General features: G+C 38.6%; 1 protein-coding gene across 1 annotated transcript; it reads right to left on the bottom strand.

The window, feature by feature from the left end:
• Positions 1 to 1,803: 1,803 nt before the first annotated feature.
• Positions 1,804 to 16,362, bottom strand: si:ch211-13f8.1 (uncharacterized). The gene is made up of 10 exons (XM_051701543.1): positions 16,177 to 16,362; positions 14,637 to 15,673; positions 11,023 to 11,092; positions 10,473 to 10,613; positions 6,500 to 7,689; positions 4,674 to 4,860; positions 3,688 to 3,907; positions 2,825 to 2,946; positions 2,450 to 2,625; positions 1,804 to 2,317 (listed from the first exon to the last, which is right to left on the bottom strand). The coding sequence occupies exons 2-10, from the start codon at positions 15,655 to 15,657 to the stop codon at positions 2,124 to 2,126; spliced, it is 3,321 nt and encodes a 1,106-aa protein (XP_051557503.1). The 5' UTR covers positions 15,658 to 15,673; positions 16,177 to 16,362; the 3' UTR covers positions 1,804 to 2,123.
• Between the last annotated feature and the right edge of the window lie 3,408 nt (positions 16,363 to 19,770).

Raw genomic sequence — 19,770 nt, 5'->3', positions numbered from 1 at the left:
GCCTAGAATGTTCTTCTAGGCTATAAGTTTAAGTCAATTATAGGCTACAATACAGATCAGTTCATGTACATTCAAATATGAAAATATCAGAATCAACATTTCATTGTTCATTTCTAACTTTTAGAATTTAGAATACATTAACATAATTTGTTAAGCATTATATAGCCTAATGCAATGTTTGTTAACTGTAATTAATGAAAGTTATACCATGTTACATTATACAACCCTATTATATTAAGTGTTACCAGTTGGAAAGTGTGCTCACAAAGAGGTATGATCTCTCAGCAAAGCAGTGAGATAAGAATCTTCGGGGTTTTTCTAAAAACTGTAGAAATTATTGTACAAAAGTTTGTATTTTTCTAGAGTAAACCCAAACAGCACACGTACATCTCTGAGATGTCTTTTATAGATCTTTTCATCTGGAAAGCATCACATTCTAAGTAACATCTGCTAAACATCTTAAAAAGATCAGATTTACAAACATTCTAAACCACAAACATCTCAAATACATCTGATGAATGTCTTACTGACATCCAATACATACTTATTGACATATGTTTTATAGACATATTGCAGATGAGCAAACAAAGAAAAAAACAAAACGTCTAGGTAATTTATGTGCTATCAGGGAAATGACCTAAGCTCGTTTAGGGTTATTAATGTCAGTATTACTGTTTAGGGCACGCAGGGTAGCCAACTAGGAAAGGTAACTAGCTAGCCAGGAAAGCCAATTTGACAAAGTATGCTATCATAAGCACATCTAATAGGTAATTTGTCAAAAGCTAGCAATAATCAACATAAACCTGTCGTAGTTTGTGACTATGAATTTGATTTTAATGGTTTAACATAAGCGAGTATTTATGCCAGTTAAGATATGATGAATGAATGTCCAAATTAATATAGTTGGTAGTAACTTTCATAAAGTTTTTTATAATATTGCACAGTACATTGGATGGAAACAGTCAGTATTTCTGTTTTGAAACAGTCAGTATTTTGAACTGAATTGGCCCCAGACACTTCCATTGTAAGCGCCTCACTGTAAACCAGATTTTTGCTTTTCTTATAATTAAATAAGTGACAAGTCAAAATTATTTTTGAACTCGATACCACTATTTAATTATTCCTATGTAACCTGGAATAATCCTTTAATTAGTCATCTAATTTAAAGGGACAGTTGACCCAAAACTTATTTCTGTTATCTCATCATTTACTCACCCCATGCCATCCCAGATGTGTATTTCTATCTGCTGCAGAACACAAATTAAGATTTTTAGAAGAATTTCTCAGCTCTGTAGGTCCATACAATGCAAGTGAATAGTGGCCAAAATTTTGAAGGTCCAAAAATCACATAAAGGCAGCATCATATTAATCCTTATTACTGCAGTGGTTAAATCTGTGTCTTCAGAAGCGATGTATAAATTATCTTACCTGCCCAGTAGGTGGCGATATGCAAAAAGAATGCGAAATTGCCAAAACAAAAGAAGAAAAAGTAGAAAGTGAAAGTGGAGATTTATAGTAAAAAAGGACTAAATTATTTACCTGTTTCTCACCACTGGAGTCAGATGGATTACTTTTATGTATCCTTTTTGTGGTTTTTGGAGCTTCAAAGGTCTGTACACCATTCACTTGCATTGTATGGACCTACAGAGCTGAGATGTTTTTCTTAAAATCTTCATTTGTGTTCAGCAGAAGAAAGTAAGTCATAAACATGTGGAATGGCATGAGGGTGAGTAAATGATGAGAGAATATAATTTTTTGGGTGAACTATCCCTTTATTAATCTATCTATCCATCCATCCATGCTTCGACTTCAAAGGCAGCGGCAGGTACCCATAATGCTCATCCATCCATCCAACCATCCATCCATCTATCTACATGAGACATTACAATTAAGAAGGCGACCAGTGGCAGGTATATTAAAAACCCACAAAGTTTAAATGTTTTTATTTCTTAGTGCTCTGTAAACAATGCATTGCACATGTCATGGATTGTGCATGCTCTTAACTGTAACTTACAGATAAATAAAAGTAATAATCAACATCTTCATAATACATTTTTTGTAAACTGTCCTGTCCTTTGTCATCATCTTAATAATTCCATGGTCTGTAGTTTGCTCCTTGTGCATCAGTGCTTGATCCAGGAATGTGGAAGGATCCGGATCGTGGCTTTGCTATCACGGGTCATTAGTCGTGTAACCTGATCTAGGGTCAGTCCAGCTATGATTTCTCCATTGACTTCTAGAATCTCATCTCCAACACCCAGTAGCCCAGTGTAGATGTTCTCTGTGGGACTGTCTCCAACTCGTTCCACATACATACCTGTAAAACCAGCATACCAAATTCTTGATTTTGTTTAAAAACTTTAAATGCTATGAATCATCTCAAACATTGTCGTTCTTTAGTGATATTGAGTTAAAGGTGGGAATTTTCACTTGAACCACATAGGGCTACCTGAGCCGGGTCTCCCTTTACCCCTGGAGATGACAAAGCCGAAGGGTCCATTGGCAGGTCTGATGAGCTCCATAAGTAAAGATCCATCAGGAAAGGCCTGTATCAGCCGCCCTTGTGGACCTGTCCCTCGAGAATCCTCAAGTGCCTCCACTAGGCTCTCTTCTTTCCGAAGTTCCCTGCAACCACAATATCAACAGTCAAATTAAGAATATATCATAACTATACAGATTTGTCATTTTAAAGTAGAATTGTATCATCCAGACTTCATTGCCCTGAATTATCTTTCTGTATGGGCTACAAATGTGTTAAAGCATAAAGTGTGGCTTCAATGCTAGAAATATTTATCAACTTTATCACATGCAATGTTTTACATACCTGGGTCCAAAACTCAATGGCAATGGTAACTCTCCTAGTATAGTGGAATGTTCAGACTTCCTCTTTGGGGACTGTAGACACTGGACAGAAGATGCTTTATGTAACTGAGCCAAAGGAGACTCCTGGTGGCAGACAGCAACAACACAAAATTGAAACACTGCCTTCTTTATATATATATATTAGTTTGATATTGTATTATCTAATGCAATGAAATTCTATGCGTGGCTGTAGTATGTATCCAAATTATTTTTCGGGACACTGTACATACGCAACGATTATAAACATTTAGATTTTACTGGCATGCTCAAACCCGAGTTCTTTGGCATCTCATTGATGTTATCATGTCAGTCTAGAAATCTCAATGATCTCATGTGGTCTGAAATTTTAAATGTTGAATACAGCCCAAAATCCCATTTTATCTCCGAAATTAAAAACCCCTTATTACATTTTTCTTTGGTGTTACTAAGTACTTATATTAGTAATAGACGTAGCATTCTTCATGTAGTATTTAGCACTTTTATTCGTAGTAGAATTAGCATTATTTGTATTATTCTACAGCCTAATTGTCTTCCAAGTAAATTCTGTAATCTTGTTTCTAAGGTCAACTTGCCTCCCTAGATAGAGCAGTTGCTTCTTATTCTTTTTTTTTTTTTTTTCTGGTTAGTTTGCTGAACACACAAAGTGTGTCATTACATAAGTCTGCAAATGTAAAGTATTATAATCAGCAGACTAATCGTATGATGTGTTTTGCAATTTCATTAAACAAAGCCAGAAAATACAGTCCAAACTATCTCTTAGGATATTGCAATGGTGGGTACTTGATGGATTAACTCTTTAACAAACAATTCTGAATGCAGACTTACTGTGTGGAGCAACTGGAGAGAGGGAGTTCTTTGAAGAGGGGCCAGGCCTCTGTGTGTAGGACTGGAGAAGGCAGAACTGTAGCGGGCAGTGGGGGAACACAGGTGCTCCATACTGTTGGAGCGGCTACCCTTCACCAGCTTACCCACACTGTTTAGTCCCATGGCTGAGAAAAAGCGGCGGAGAGATAACTTAGGCCTTCCTTCCCTCTCTCCTCCTCTCCTAAACATAGGTAATGGGGAAGAAGCCCACAATGAGAGCAATAAACAACAAAATATGGGGAAATGCACAGTGATTTCCCGATAGGTTAAACAGTACCCCAATGTAAAATGGATTTTCAGCACATTATTCCACTTACCAAAGCTACTTACCAAATAAATTACTGACTTGAACTAATGTATTACGTAAGAAGACAAAGCTTGCAGAGTGATATAAGAGACGTGAACAGCTATGTAGGAAATCAGTTGCCTGGGACAACAGTCATTTAAACAGTTAAGAGATAAAAGCACATAAAGGCAGCATAAAAGTAATCCAAATCTTCAGTGGAAGAAGAATGTGAAAGAGAAAGTGGAGATTTATAAATATTGATCTGTTTCTCACCCACACATATCATATCGCTTCTGAAGATATGGATTTAACCACTGGAGTCTTATGGAATTCTTTTATGCTGCCTTTATGTGCATTTTGGAGCTTAAAATTGATTATAGGAATCAAAAGAGCTGAAATATTCTTTGTTTGTGTTCTGCAGAAGAAATAAAGTCATACACATCTGGGATGGCATGAGGATGCATAAATGATGAGATAATTTTCATTTTTGTGTGAACTATTCCTTTAACTTTACGGACACTCCACCAGGTGAGGTTGATTTCAGTTTCTTTATAAACCTTAATGTATTTATGATGCAAATGTCAAAATCATGATGTATATATCCATGATAAAGATTAGCAAACTCTGTACTAAGACAGCGACTTAAAATGATTTGGCTTACCTAGACCCAGCTACACTGTCATCCCAGTGCATTTCAGCTTTTCGGTGCTCTACTCTCAGAAGTTCTGCCCTAAGGTCACTTGCTTTGGACAAGCCCATAGCTCTCAGATTTGGGTGGCACTCTGAGGGAACAGAGGGTGTGCAAGAGCTTCTGGTATCCCTGCTGACACCCTCATTTGCCAAATGACCTAATGAACAATAAATGAGAGGAACAAACCATGTAGGGTCAGGATTTGAGTGAGCAATCCATGTACGGTTGGGAATCGAGAATTAGTTTTTGTTCAGGAAAATGGTGCATCAGCCACGTTAGGGGCCATTAACACCAGATGCGCCTTTGCGCTAAAAAAAGCTAGACGCAGCACCACAAATTGAGAATGCAAGTGTCTCAAGACGCACCCATCTGTGCTGTTTTTTAATTGTTTTCATACGTCTTTGACCTTTGCATTGTGTTTTACTGTTTTATCAGCATCATTACAGGAGCGCCACATTTTATAGATGCCGACCAATGTTAAAAAGCACTTCAGCTGTTAAAGGGATAGTTCAACCAAAAAAGAAAAATTATCTCATCATTTACTCACCCTTATGTCATCCTAAATGTGTATGACTTTCTTTCTTCTGCAGAACTCAAACAAATAATTTTTGAAGAATATCTCAGCTTTGTAGGTCCATACAATGCAAGTGAATGGTGGGCAGAACTTTGAAGCTCCGAAAAATATATATAAAGGCGGCATAAAAATAAATCCATACGACTCCAGTGGCTTAATCCATGTCTTCAGAAGTGATATGAAAGGTGTGGTTGAGAAACAGATACATTTTTAAGTACTTTCTTACTATAAATTCTTCTCCCTGCCCAGAAGGTTACGATATGCACAAAGAATAAGAATCACCAAAAACTAAAGAAAAAGAATGTGAAAGTCAATGTGAAAGTGGAGATTTACAGTACAAAAGGAATTCAATATTGATCAGTTTCTCACACACACCTATCATATCACTTCTGAAGATATAGATTTAACCTCTGGAGTCTTATGGAATACTTTTATGCTGCCTGTGATGAGGAGGAGGGCGGGGCCGGGCCGTGATGAGGAGAGGGACAAGTGCAGTTCAAGAAAGAGAGAGCCACACGCAGCTTGTCTTTTTGTTTCATTAAATATTATTTTGACTGTTCAGCTGGTTTCCGACTCCTCCTTTCCCATTTTTAACCTTGTTACACTGCCTTTATATGCTTTTTGAACCTTTGAAGTTCTGGCCACCATTCACTTGCATTGTATGGACCTACAGAGCTGAGATGTTCTTCTAAAAATCTTTGTTTTTGTTCAGCAGAAGAAATAAAGTCATACACATCTGGCATGGCATGAGGGTTGAAGTTCTTTTTAACACGGGTCAGCATCTATAAAAAGTGGCGCTCCTGTAGTGACGCTGAAAAAACAGCAAAACACAGCACAAAGGTCAAAGACATATGAAAAGAACTGAAAAACAGCACAGATGGACGCAAAAATGTGTTCCATGTAAATGGCTCCTTAAACGGCAGTCATGACAATTAGTAGACATCATGTTTTCTGAAGGCAAAGAATCTACAATCAACTTACATTGTTAAACATTGTTTACCACAAACATGATTCCTGTGTAAATACATTTATGCTGCCTCTGTGCCGAGGTAAACACATTTTGTGGTGTACAGGTATGTGTCAGTTCACACAAGGCTTACTTGATGTACCGCCTTTACAGTGGTAATATGCCTTTAGGCATTGTACAGTTGTGGCAAACATCATGTCTTACAAAGACAGAGATAATACTATAATTTGAGAACTTTGTTCCAAATAAACTTACAAGTGACTGGGTCTGCTGCAGGGTCCCATATTGTTAGAGCCTGGAGGTCTGTTGTCAGCACTGATGAGGAATACCTGAGAGAGGATGGTCTGGTTAAAGAAGGCAGTCCTGAGGTGACTGGAAGAACCTTTGGGGAGGCACTGAGAGTGACACTGAGGTGTTCTTCAGGCTGAATACATTCGTGGTGAGAGCCTCCATCCAGCTTGTGGTCAAGGTGAATTAAGCGATACTGAACCGAGGGCATTAGCTTAACCACCCGTTGCCCTGTTTGCCTGCTTTTGGAACCTGATTTCAGAGCCGATTTGATTGGAAGCTGAGGAGTAGGAGAGTCCCTGACATTGCTGGTGAGATCATTATTCTCAAACTCAGATGAGGTTTCTGTGACACCTTGTGCAGGTGTCTCTGTAACTTTAGAGATACCAGTTCGATCCTCCAGACTTGACCTGGTTTTTGAGTTCCTCCTCTGAGCCCATAGATCCTGACTTCGAGCATAGGGACCATGACCTGTTTCACCTCTGCTGCTCCTTCTTCTAAGCTTCCCGAAACCTGACATGCTTTCACCCGCACCGCCCACACCTCCCCTCCCAACACTTTCAGCCAGGCTGTGTCCTCCAGTGAAAGTAATTCTTTCCATTAAAGTTGGGCAGATGGTTTGACTTGATTGGCCAGGGGTGACCCATCGAGGGATTGCCTTCACCCGAGAATCTATGCTACTGTGTGTTGGTGTGGTAGCAGATTCTTTGGTCTGTGCAAGTCTCAAGATGCTCCCACAAGATTCACATGTCCTGAGTATTTCTTCCTTTGGCACCATGGCAGCTATACACTCTCCCTCTTTGGTCAATATGGCCACAGGGATACCGACGTTTACCCAATTAACTGAAGCCCCCCTGCTGTCTTCTGGGTTGTTGAACACAGGTTCTGCTTTTAACTGCTGGGTGAAGGGGGATTTCTCCACCATCACTGGCCCACGTTCACGAACCCGCTCTAGGTATCGTCGCTCAGCCTCCTTTTCTGACTCATCTTCAAAACGTACTCTTGTAGGTGACTGTCCATATTGACGTAAGCGCACGCCGTGTTCATGGTTCCTGCCTCGGATGTCCACTTGCTGATGAGATGAAGCTAATTCCTCTTGAGCCGTGACAAGAACAGCACTGTGCATTGTAGATGAAACACTGATTGGTAAGAGCTCCCTACAAAGGAAAGACAAGAGCTAGTAGAGAACACCAGGATATCTGCGATCTGTATCATTTCATTATCTCTATTACATCACTTCATGACTTTACATAATCATCATTCAACTCTAATAACAAAAACAAATGCAAAATTCATTCTTGATTTGAAGTGAAACAAATTATCCTACATGGGGGATTTTAATTATTTTAATGTGCACGTTGACTCATACTTATGTTCTCAGCAAATATGACAGGATTAATAAAAAAGCATTTGCCAAATATATACAGTATGCAATACATATGATTATGTAACTCAAGAACAGACCTATGAATGAATGATTTAAGATCATTTTGTATAAATATCTCTGAGTATAACAGGATATGGGTCATGAATTTAGAAGGGACACTAATATTTCACACAGCTTTTTTTGGGGAAAGGTAGTAAAGGAACACAGATAATAACAGCTGCCGTTCTACACTGGTCTGAGAAGAATGAGGCATCTCTACATAAAGCGCAACAGTGTCTGCCCACTTTTTCAGCTGTCCTGGTTCCATAAGTATTTTTCCCATTCATTTTTTCCATAGGGATTTCATAAAATCCTTTATAAAAGAGTTCTTCGTCATGAACCAACCCCAGCAGCTCTGAGGTGAATCACAAAATAACGAACTTTGAATTGAAACTAAAAATAATTTGAAAATTGGACAAAAAGATAAAGGTACAAACAGTGGCGTTTCTGAAGTTTTGGGGCCCTAAGCAAAACCACTCTTTGGTGCCCCTGCCTCCACAACACACCATCCACCCCCCAAGAAAACGACCTGCCCCATTACCATAATTTAATTCAAATTCCAACATTTATCATAGTGTGTTCCTATACTTTGACAATATTTCATTTTACATCAGAGAATATCTTAACCAGGGAGTTTCATAAACAGTGTTGCCTCACCTTGAGTGTCACAGTCTGCATGTGGGTCTCTGATTGGTAGATTTAGCTCACAAGAGGGAGAGCTTGTGCTGGAGAATGAGCATTCTGAGTTGGGTTTGGGGATTTAAGGGTAGAGTTGCACCAGCTGTGTGTAAGGTATCATTTAAGTTGGAAGGTAAAGTTCAAACTAAGGGCTTTGTAACTACTCTTTAGTTTATAACTAAGTAATTACTTCATTTAGTTGCAGATGTTCTTAACGTATAACTTATTATTTAGGAACAGTATGCAAAATTAATACAAGAATAAAAAAAATACTAACACAACAGACTGGAAAAACTGGCATTTTTTCATCTGAATATGAGATATATTTTGTATGTGTTGAAACTTGTCAAGCCAGTAACTCCTGATGACGCACGCAGTAAAGTGTATCATTTAGATATGTTTCCTGCTGAAGAATCACTAGAAGACTTTTTTTACACAATATTTTCTCTTGCAAATGTCAACATCTGAATATCTCAAGGATTGTAGTCTGTCACACAAACACTGATGTCATTCAATCAATTGCTTTTTTATTCCTACTGTACCCGTTACTCCTGTTCGGAGGCTTCTGTGAATATTAAGTTTAAACGTATGGTTTAATGGTGCAACAATCAAATATTTAGTTGTTTACGGATTTACGCTATAACTAGCCTAAGTTGTTACGCATCGCTTGTGCAACCGGTCCCCATGAGAGGGTGATGTGCTCTCTGCCAAAGTTTGTCTGTTTCTTTCTTAAAAAAAATACAAATAAAAAATTTCTTGCAGTTTTGCTGATGTTTTTGCACTTTGCTGCACCTCTTTTGTAGTGTAATTTCATATTTGTTTGTTTGGGCTACATCAGAGAGGCTTCAGCCCTTAATTAAGCCCAGGACAAATGAACAACGTTCACAGCTTCACCGTTGCTTGAGGCCCCCCTTTGACGGGGCCCCAAACAATTGCTTGGTTTGCTTGTCCTCTAGCTTCGCTTCTGGGTACAAAACTGTGTACATACAGTCTTTCATGAGAGAATGAACTACAATCCTATGAAGCATTGTAGATGATGTCATCAAATTAAAAGCGATAGAAAAAATATAAAACTGTTGATTTAAACTTGTTGATTATAAGTATAGAATCAATACATTTTAAAGGTGCATTCAGTAAGTTTTTGTTCACATTGTGTTGGACTTACACTGACACCTAGGGGCCTGGATGCGGCATTATTCAAACTCAATAGTTTTCAGTTACAAATGCCATTGTAGAAATTCACGATTCACAGCCAGCCAGGATTAATTAATCCGTGAGTGAAAGTGTCCCATAACAGAGCAGTTACTGAGATTAAGTGAATAGTATTCGGCTGGTCATGTGATTCTAACATGGCAGCCCCCATGAGGGGACCCTCTCCATGTAGAATAAAACAGCTTTTATAAGATAACTGATATTTTACTGATAAGTATTCATCTCACATGAGTGCTCATGATTTTAGACATAGGTTTCAAAATTACAATTCATTTCTTTAGAAGTAAAGTGTTACATTTATTTCAAAATACTTATATGCAAATGAAGAAGTTGTTTGAAATTGTAGGGAGACCGAATCGATTGCATTAAAATCTTTTCTTTTTTTTTATTAAGTTGAAATAATGCAGAATGAATACTTCAACAGAGGTATATACCATCGACTGACAACTTCAAGCTCATGGTAGGCCTGTCTTCAAAGGTTAATAAATTATAGTTGATAATCAATTCCACTATGGAAAAATAATTTATGGGATATTTACTTTCTGAACCAGATTGTTGCACTCTATAGTTTGAGGAATTAGTAATAGATCAGTGTAAAAGGACAAACATTATGAGGTGACTTACAGTCCCTCCCTTTGAGCAGGGCAGCCGGGGTTTTCACTTTTAGGGTTTTGAGAACGTGCTTTGAATCGAGCTTTCTCTAGGAGACGCTTTGCTTGCTCATGACGTGGGCTGAGAGTTACTTCAGTGGTGGCGATCAGAGGTCTGTCAACAACAACAACAAAAGTATTACACTTTCCTGAGTAAGTTTAACAATTTCTCAACATTTTATGAAAGATTGACCAGACATCCAAACTTCTAAAAGGCTCTGTCTAACTTTATAATCTGTACTTTCCATGCTCATACATGTATATAACACTGAACACTACAAGATTATCAATATGATGATTTTGCACCACACTTCCCACAAATCACAAATCATTAAATCTACAGAACACCAGAGTCATATAATTTTTTTTATGTAATCTCTATCATGGGCATGTTGTGTACATACTGAATAGTGGTCTTAATCTTGAAATGATTGGATATGTGTCTTTTCCATGGATTTGTATTCTGTCTCCCACAGAGGTCTACCACAGTTCAATGATGTGTTTGGTTGAGCACAGTCTCTTACCTATAGTTTAACACAGGCTCCTTTGTGAAGATTGCAGAGTCCCAATCATCTAATTTGTAGGGAGGTAAATCTGTTGCAAAAAAACAAAACAAAACAAAAACAAACAAAAAAACATAGTGCTGTAGAATACACCGATCAGCCACTACATTAAAACCACCTGCCTAATATTGTGTAGGTCCCCCTCGTGCCCCCAAACAGTGCAAACCCGCATCTCATAATAGCATTCTGAGATTATATTCTTCTCACCACAATTGTACAGAGTGGTTATCTGAGTTACCGTAGACTTTGACAGTTCGAACCAGTCTGGCCATTCTCTGTTGACCTCTCTCATCAACAAGGCATTTTCGTCCACAGAACTGCCGCTCACTGGATGTTTTTTGTTTTTGGCACCAGTCTGAGTAAATTCTAGAGACTGTTGTGCATGAAAATCCCAGGAGATCAGCAGTTACAGAAAGACTCAAACCAACCTGTCTGGAACCAACAATCCAAATCACTGAAATCAAATTTTTTCCCCATTCTGATGGTTGATGTGAAAATTAACTGAAGCTCCTGACCCGTATCTGCCTTATTTTATGCTCTGCACTGCTACCACACGATTGGCTGATTATATAATCGCATGGATGATTGTTGGTGCCAAATGGGCTGGGTTGAGTATTTTTGTAACAGTTGATCTCCTGGGATTTTCACACACAACAGTCTCTAGAATTTACTCAGAATGGTGCCAAAAACAAAAAACATCCAGCGAGCGGCAGTTCTGTGGACGGAAATGCCTTGTTGATGAGAGAGGTCAACAGAGAATGGCCAGACTGGTTGGCGGTTGGCGCTGTTTTAGCGGCGCGAGGGGGACCAATATTAGGCAGGTGGTTTTAATGTTGTGGCTGATCGTGTATACTCTCAAGCACATCTTGATAATGTATTGAAGTCCTTCCATGGGTGCAAATTGAAGGATAATACAAACCCACTGTACCCTCATCCTGTTGCCCTCCGAGCCAGTAGAGCTCAATCTGCTATTACGCAACACTCCTGAACACCAAGCTGGCAGATTCCAGCCTCTCCCAACATCATACGGTATTAAAACATTGTCATCTCCACTGCTCCACTCTCTCCCAGCCCCCACATCTGTAATCACGATGACAGGCAAGCACATCTGTTCTGAGAGATCATACTAACCTCCCTGCTGTGAGTTTTGGCTCAGTGACCCATAGGTGACTAATGCTGGTTAAATCATAAATATGGTTAAAACTCACACAGTGCAATTAACCCTCAGCCTTTATTGATTACTTTATGAAAATGTTTGTTAATGAGCAGATCTGTTTTTGTGTTTCTTGTCAAATTACTGAGGGTCCCGTATGTCCTTCTTTGAAAACTAGCAGAAAACATTCAAAGCATGTGATATTCTGTTATTCTTTCTATTTAGACAAGACAGGGAGCTACTACCTCTTAAAGTTAACATGAAATCAAAGGGACACTATTTACTTCCTTACTACACATTCCTGGTGTTATTGTGAACTATTCATTGGTGCACGTTATTTTAAAAAAAATCTTACATGAAAATATGCAAACTATTTCAGCCTCTGAAACAGACTGATCTCACTATAGCTGTGTCTCATTTCGAAGGCTGTGTGCTAAGTAGGACGCGTCCTTTGATGGCAGCGGTCCTCCTTTAAACAAGCCTTGTTTAAACAAGATGGCCTTCGTAGGGCAAACGAAATCAGAACTTATCATGGTTTCTATGACAACATGCCACTCTTTAACAAGCGCGAGCGCTTCGAGTGAGAAGGGAACAAAGTCCCTTTGGAAGGGACATTTTATGAGAGATATAATGATGTAGAGAGAAAAGAAAATAGATTTGACATGTGTACTTTTAGTCTATAATACTTTATTTTAATTATATATTACTATAATTATACATATTATATACTCTGCACCCATCTACTGAGGTACTTCAACTTGGGAATTAACATTACTTGCATTTGAACATCATATTTTAGACAAATAATGTTCATTTCCGTTGAAGCAAAGAATTGTGGGTTGTTAGTGCCCACAAAGGATACACATGCATCTTCCGAATTCCCGTGAAAAAAGGTAGCATTCGAAGGCTGCATTCAGAGTGTCCTACTTGCTTTTCTGAAACGAGACAGCCTCGATGATGTATGCGGCCGACAGATGCGACCTCTGGAGGACGCAGCCTTTGAAACGAGACGCAACCTGTGAATTTGGTGATAGTCTTGAAAGTTCTTCAGCTGAAAAGGTCTGTGTTTAACAAAATTCAAACCACTGCCCCCAGTGGTCAAAGCTGGAAGTGTTGTTGAACGAATGGGCACGTGCGAGCTCTAGTTTCCAGGTGAAATTGTCCACAGAGTGACACCAAAAGCAAGTTGTTTTTGACTGTAAATGATGCAACACAGTCAACAGGAATGCATATTTTATTGGGCAGTCAATAAAAAAAAAATTATCAAATGAATTACATCATGTGCCTATTAATTGATCGAATTAATCACAATTAATCGCATACCAATATTTCCTGAGAAAGGCACCCAAATAAAGATAATTTAGTACAGGACGCTGTGTAAAGTTAAATGTAGTTTGAAACTTTAAAAAGTGCATCTCAAAACCTTGCATTCTGTTGTGCTCAGTCTTTGAGTGCAAAAGCGTGTTCTCTTTAGAACAAGTTGGTATAGCTGCAGGCCGGAGATCTCCAAAAGGGGGTTGCGCCAACTCTAAAAGGAGGCGTCACTTTCACTCATGGTTAAGGTTAGGGAAAGGGTTAGTTTAGGAGCTTCCTATATCTTTAATGGTGGTTTGGAGCTCCCCCTCTTTTTGGAGAAATGCTTGCAGCTATATCCTTCACCTTTAGAAGGCCTGTATAGCCAGAGTGCTGATTGCCCCCTACTGCCACAGATTTGCCAAAACATGAAGGTGGTACATCAAGCTTAAATTGCTCCGATGGTAGGAATTTACGTAGGGGTCGGACTATGATTAATTGTGATCTTTTTTTTTTTATGTGTTATTTTTCATATAATTAATCACACTAAATTAACATGTGAAATAGACAACCCTAATATTTTACTAACCCTGCCACCTAAACCAAACCCAGAACCCTTAACCTAACCATCAGTGGAGTAAATATGTCAACTTGGAGGGAAAATACAGCCTCCAAATTACACACATCATTGATTATGTGAACAAGATTAATTAATGATTTCCATGGGACCAGAACCATGTCTCTGAGGCTGCCCACACGACACTCAGTAGCACCACAGGAAAAGGTAAACACATATGAATTGTTGTAAAGATGCCTGATGGGAGATGGTGCTTGTCAGTAACTCAGCAGAATGGGTCCACGTCAGAGTACTGGAACATTCAGCATCAACATGTCGAGTTCCTGTGTGATCTTGTTGTCTGAAATGACTTTCCAATTAGAACATTACCAGTACCTCCCCTACATCCACTAGTTGACAATTTTCGCTATTCAATCAATTCCAGATAAATTAATTGATGAAACGAGCCCCACCCTAATTTTTTTTCCTCGCTTAATATCCTGTTTCACTTGGAAAAGCGTCACATTATGAAAGCAAAATGGCTTGCGAATGCTGTTTAAGCAAAGGACTTACCTCTGTATGGCTCCTTTGGTGGTTGATACTGTCCTTCTGGATGCATAGAAGTTGTGATCTCAATGGCCTTGACTTGGTATTGGTTCAAATACCTCTGGTTAATCTCTACTTTCTCGGCAAGAGACAAAGTCCCTCCTCTGGAGCACACAGTCTCCCAGCTGTCTGCCTTCCACAGGCCAACAATGGGATCTGCCATGCTAGTTTCCTTCTGGAGACACCTATGAAAAGCACTTTCCAAGCTGTCAGACCTTTGCAGCTCCTTGTGAACCATTGCACCCACAGACTTTAGTTTTGGCTTCTGTTTTGGTTCCTCCTCAGTTGTAGGTATTATATCCTTTGGAGTTGCTAGTGTGGAGGGACTCTCTGAATTTAGATGTAATGTCTCTGGTCGAGCCACTCTCCAAAAGCCCTTGGGAGGAGCCCAGTGCCTGGGAGAAGACGTTGATTTTGATGGCGGAGTGTCCCCTTGAGGTTCACTAGCACCGCCTACTGCAATGTCCTCCAGGCTAGACCATTCACAAAGCCCACGGGACATTCCTGCTACACCCTGACAAAGGGTGTCTTTCCCACTTTTTCTGCAAGTCTCCTTGTCTCCTTCCATAACAGAGTTGGTCAGGGCAGTGTGCACCTGAATCTTGGGTTCCAACACTTCTCCATCACCAGTGCTTGACTTCCTGCTCTGTTCAGTGTTCTCTGTTTGACAAGGAGACAACACCACATCATCTTGACTTTTCTTCCCCAACTGTTCTATGGAAACCTCTGCCAATAGGTCTTCTCTTTCCCTCCCCTTGAGTTTTCTCTGGGACACTGCCTTCACTTTAGATTGCAGGGCAGAAACGGCTGAACCAGAGAGGGCAGGTGGGGATCCAAGGGAGCAGGAAGTGAAAGATCCTTTGGGTTTCAAAAGAGCACTGGATGACTCACTTTGAGGGTCATTGGTTTGCTCAGTACCTTTCTCTGCCCCACTTCTTAGTGGGTGTGTGCTAGAAAGATCTTGGCTTCCTTCTGTCTCCCCCTCCATTGGCAATGAAGGGACACTTAAAAGAAAAAAAAAATTCAAAAACACAAATTTTAACTAGACAAAGGAGCAGCTTTTGCTTTGCCACTTTATTCAGGGATTCCATGCCAATGGATTAAATACTCTTGAATCCCTCTTCCACACAGTATACTGCATAAGCGTTTGCATTATATGAAAACTTCCATAGTGTCACATCAGTTCTGTTTGTAATCTAGAATTATAAATTCAAATAATACTTTAGGTTTGTGACAATATGACAATCTCTGAAAGATAATGACAAATGTCAAAGTGGACAAAAAGTGTCTTGACTGTTACAAAATTCATTATCAGTCCTTAATTTATGTCCTGAAATATGAACTGGCTCATATAAGATTACAGGGACATATCTGTATTAGTGTAAATAAATGAGTAAAGTGACATATGTCACAGTTTCTTCATAGGCCTAAGAACAATCTAGATAGAGATATAGGTACAGTAAGTAAACAGAAAACTGTGAAGAAAGAATGTATGTGAACAGCTTACCTTAATTCTTTCACCGATGATCCATTTGTGTCACAGTTCACAGTTTCAGTGGTATAAATTGCTCTAACAAAACATTTATTCCTGCCTCTCCTTGCTCAAACTTGAATAACTGAATAGGCCCAAACCAAGAATAAATGTTTCCCTTTCCAAACCATTGAAATGAGGAGTTATTTACATGATGCTCCTCTTCTTTCTGATGTCACTAGCACATATCACTCTGCATCCACTCGTGGTAGATTCCATCTCCAACCTATCAGCGCTCGCTCAATATTCATGATTGGTCTGTTAATCCCCGCGGAAATCAGACGGATTAGACAAAAATGGAAAATAAATGCATACTTTAATTCCTTTGATGTCAACCGTAGCTTTTTATTGCATAAGTTGGTGCAATCCACACAAACAGTATTTAAAAACTGCATTCAATATATAAAGAACAAATATTTTGAGAGACAGTTCTGATTGCAATTGCGCTCAAAAATAATTAATGTGAGAACCTTGGAAATTGTGATGACAAACACAAAAAGAAAAATGCTATATTTCTACATAATTTTTCATAAAGTAATATTTAGGAGGATGTATCTTCTTTTTCTTTGTGTATTCAAAACACACAGACAAACCTAGTTATAAAGACATCTTATGCACCCCCTACTACCCCATGTTTGTTTCATTATATATATGCCATTATTTTAAAATAATCAATTGTTTTGATGACAAAATATAGTTTGTCATCATGAATGCAGTGTTCTGAGAACCATTTTAAACAACTGTTTTAAAGCACAGAACAATTTTTATAAACATTTTGTTAAAGAAAAGCATCATATGATTTAAGCAGATACTAAAACGAATAATTTACCCCAAAATGAAAATTCTCACATAATTTACTCACTCTCATGCCATCCCAGATGTGCATGACTTTCTTTCTTCTCCTGAATATTTTAGAAGAATATCTCAGCTCTGTAGGTCCATACAATGCAAGTGGATAGTGACCAGAAATGTGAAGGCCAAAAAGCATATAAAGGCAACATAAAAGTAATCCATAATTCCAGTGGTTAAATCAATATCTTCAGAAACAATACACTTTCACGTTCCTCTTTCTTTCTATTTTAGTAAATGTAATCAGCCTTAAAGCTGAAGTATGTAATTTCTGTGCCACTAGCGCCAACAAATGGAATTGCAAAACAGCTTTCTGAATACGCTCCCCGTCTGCTGTTGGTCAAACAAAGAGATAGTCCTGCCCACAATTCACGCCACTGGTTGAGCAACTTTGTTGGGATGGGTCTAAACAAACAGAGCAATTTCCATAGTGCCACAGAAACACAGTGCTTACAGTTTTCAAGAAAATTAACCTATGAATGGCTTACTAATAGCTGTATCTGCATATTAAGCTGGTATTGACCTGTTTCATGTGACGTCAGTGTACGACCACGCTGCCATGTTTGTGACAAAAATTCCATATTTCTTCATTGTGCTGCACCGTGGGATGCAGCAAAAGCTGGCGAAAATGTTGTTTCTATTTATAAATCTTGAAAAGGTGATACTGCTGTTTCATTACCAAATCCAACATGTAATTTTTATTTTAATAAAGTTTTATATTTTAAGTGACACAGCTTCATTTTGCCAAAGTCAACCAATGAAGGTGAAGAGCACAGTCTTTGCTCATTTATTCAGACATGTCAGTTATCTGTACACATGTCTACTATATTTATAACAAACGAGTCGGATACAATTAAACTGGAAATGCACATAGGATGATATTATTCATAACACCCAGACTGTACAAAAGGTATGTCATAATTGTAACACAATGTAATAAATAAAAAGCACTATAATGTGAATATATAATATATATTAAATGTGTATGTGTCAGTCAATAAACAATACACCATAAGATCATGAAGCACAGACTTTATTCACTCAACCAGACTACAAAGTAAAATACTATTATGCCTCAGTTGATTTCTGTGCATTCTTCATGAGTTAAAAGATGCTCTTACATTCATACAGATGGGAACATCACAGACGTTTTGTAATGTTTTGACCAAACCAGAGCAGAGCAGAAAACCACAAAAAATGTGTAACTTCTGAATGAGAGATGTTTACGGTGATGTACCGGCAGGCGTGTGCACTCGCCGGTGTTCTGAAATATTCAGTTTCTGAGACTTTTGGTTGCACTGGGTGGAGCATACATGAATATTCACGAGTTTCCTTTTTCGTGTTAAAGCGACACTGAAAATATTAGTGCCTACTTGGATTACAATTCATGTTTTCGGAAAGGTAATTATGTTTCAGCGTCAAACGGAGTTAAGATGAACGGTTCATCTTTTCACAACAATTTATAGATTGTGCATGCACAAATATTTTCAGTGTCGCTTTAACACGAAACAGGAAACTCGTGAATATTCATGTATGCTCTGCCCAGTGCAACCGAAAATCTCAGAAACCGAATATTTCAGAACACCGGTCACACATCAGACTCCCTGGCGTACGAAGGTTATATTATATAGTTAAATGTCTGCAATTTGGCAATATTTGTGCTGACTTCAGACCTGTATACACCTTTGCTGTGACGTTGCATGGGTCAAAAGCATTTTTGATGTTTTTCTTGAGATCTTTTTACGGTGTTTTTTCATTCACCGCCATTGTTTCCCTCCCGCTGATGGTCACAAATATGGCAGCTGCGGGGAAAAAGTGACCTCACTGAGACAGGACAATAGGAGAAAGCATTTTAAAGGTGCACTCAGTAACTTTTGTCTATGTGTCATCTTGGACTTACACTGACACCTAGCGGCTTGGATGCAGCATCATTTAAAATCAGTAGTTTTCAGTTTCAGATGTCATTGTAGAAATATAGTAGTCACAGTCAGCCACGATTATTTTAATCAGTGAGTGAAAGTATCAAATAACAGGACGGTTACTGAGACTAAGCGAGTAGTATTCAGCTGGTCATGTGATTCTAACATGGCAGCCCCCATATGCGGACCCTCTCCATGTAGAATAAAACAGATTTTATAAGGTTACTGATATGACTGGAGTCTTCATTTAATATGAGTGCTCATGATTTTATACATATGTTTTAAAATTACTATTAATTTCTTTAGGGGTAAAACTTTTTTAATTAGGAAAAAATTACTGAGTGCACTTTTAATACAGAAAAAGTGACATGCTTCATCTTCAAAGAATCAACCAATTTTTCTGATATCTTATTCGACTCCAAATTGGATGATCCAAATTCACTCTGAAATCTTAAATCGCCTGAGAACAACATAAATTCAGACTCAAGGCCTGTCAACACCAATTCGATGTCACCTAACAGGAAAGTAATGATTTGCACGCGAGTATTCACACATAAAATATTCACGCTGACGAGTTCAATGCCAAACTCTCGTTGTTGTCTAAAATTCTTTTAAATGAATGAATTGTTTGAAAATGTTTTAATCAAGACCAATCTCCTCATCACAGTACGATACTGCAGATTCTATTTGAAATTCCATTCGAGTTCGAATAGATGTTGTTACCAGGCAACAACTTCGGGTGCGTTCATAACATAGTAAAGAGTCTGAATGCAGTGCGCTGCTCAACCAGAGGGGGCGCCCC

Source organism: Myxocyprinus asiaticus, chromosome 6 (genome assembly GCF_019703515.2).
Source record: "Myxocyprinus asiaticus isolate MX2 ecotype Aquarium Trade chromosome 6, UBuf_Myxa_2, whole genome shotgun sequence".
Taxonomy (NCBI): domain Eukaryota; kingdom Metazoa; phylum Chordata; class Actinopteri; order Cypriniformes; family Catostomidae; genus Myxocyprinus; species Myxocyprinus asiaticus.
This window is presented reverse-complemented; position numbering and strand designations above follow the sequence as displayed.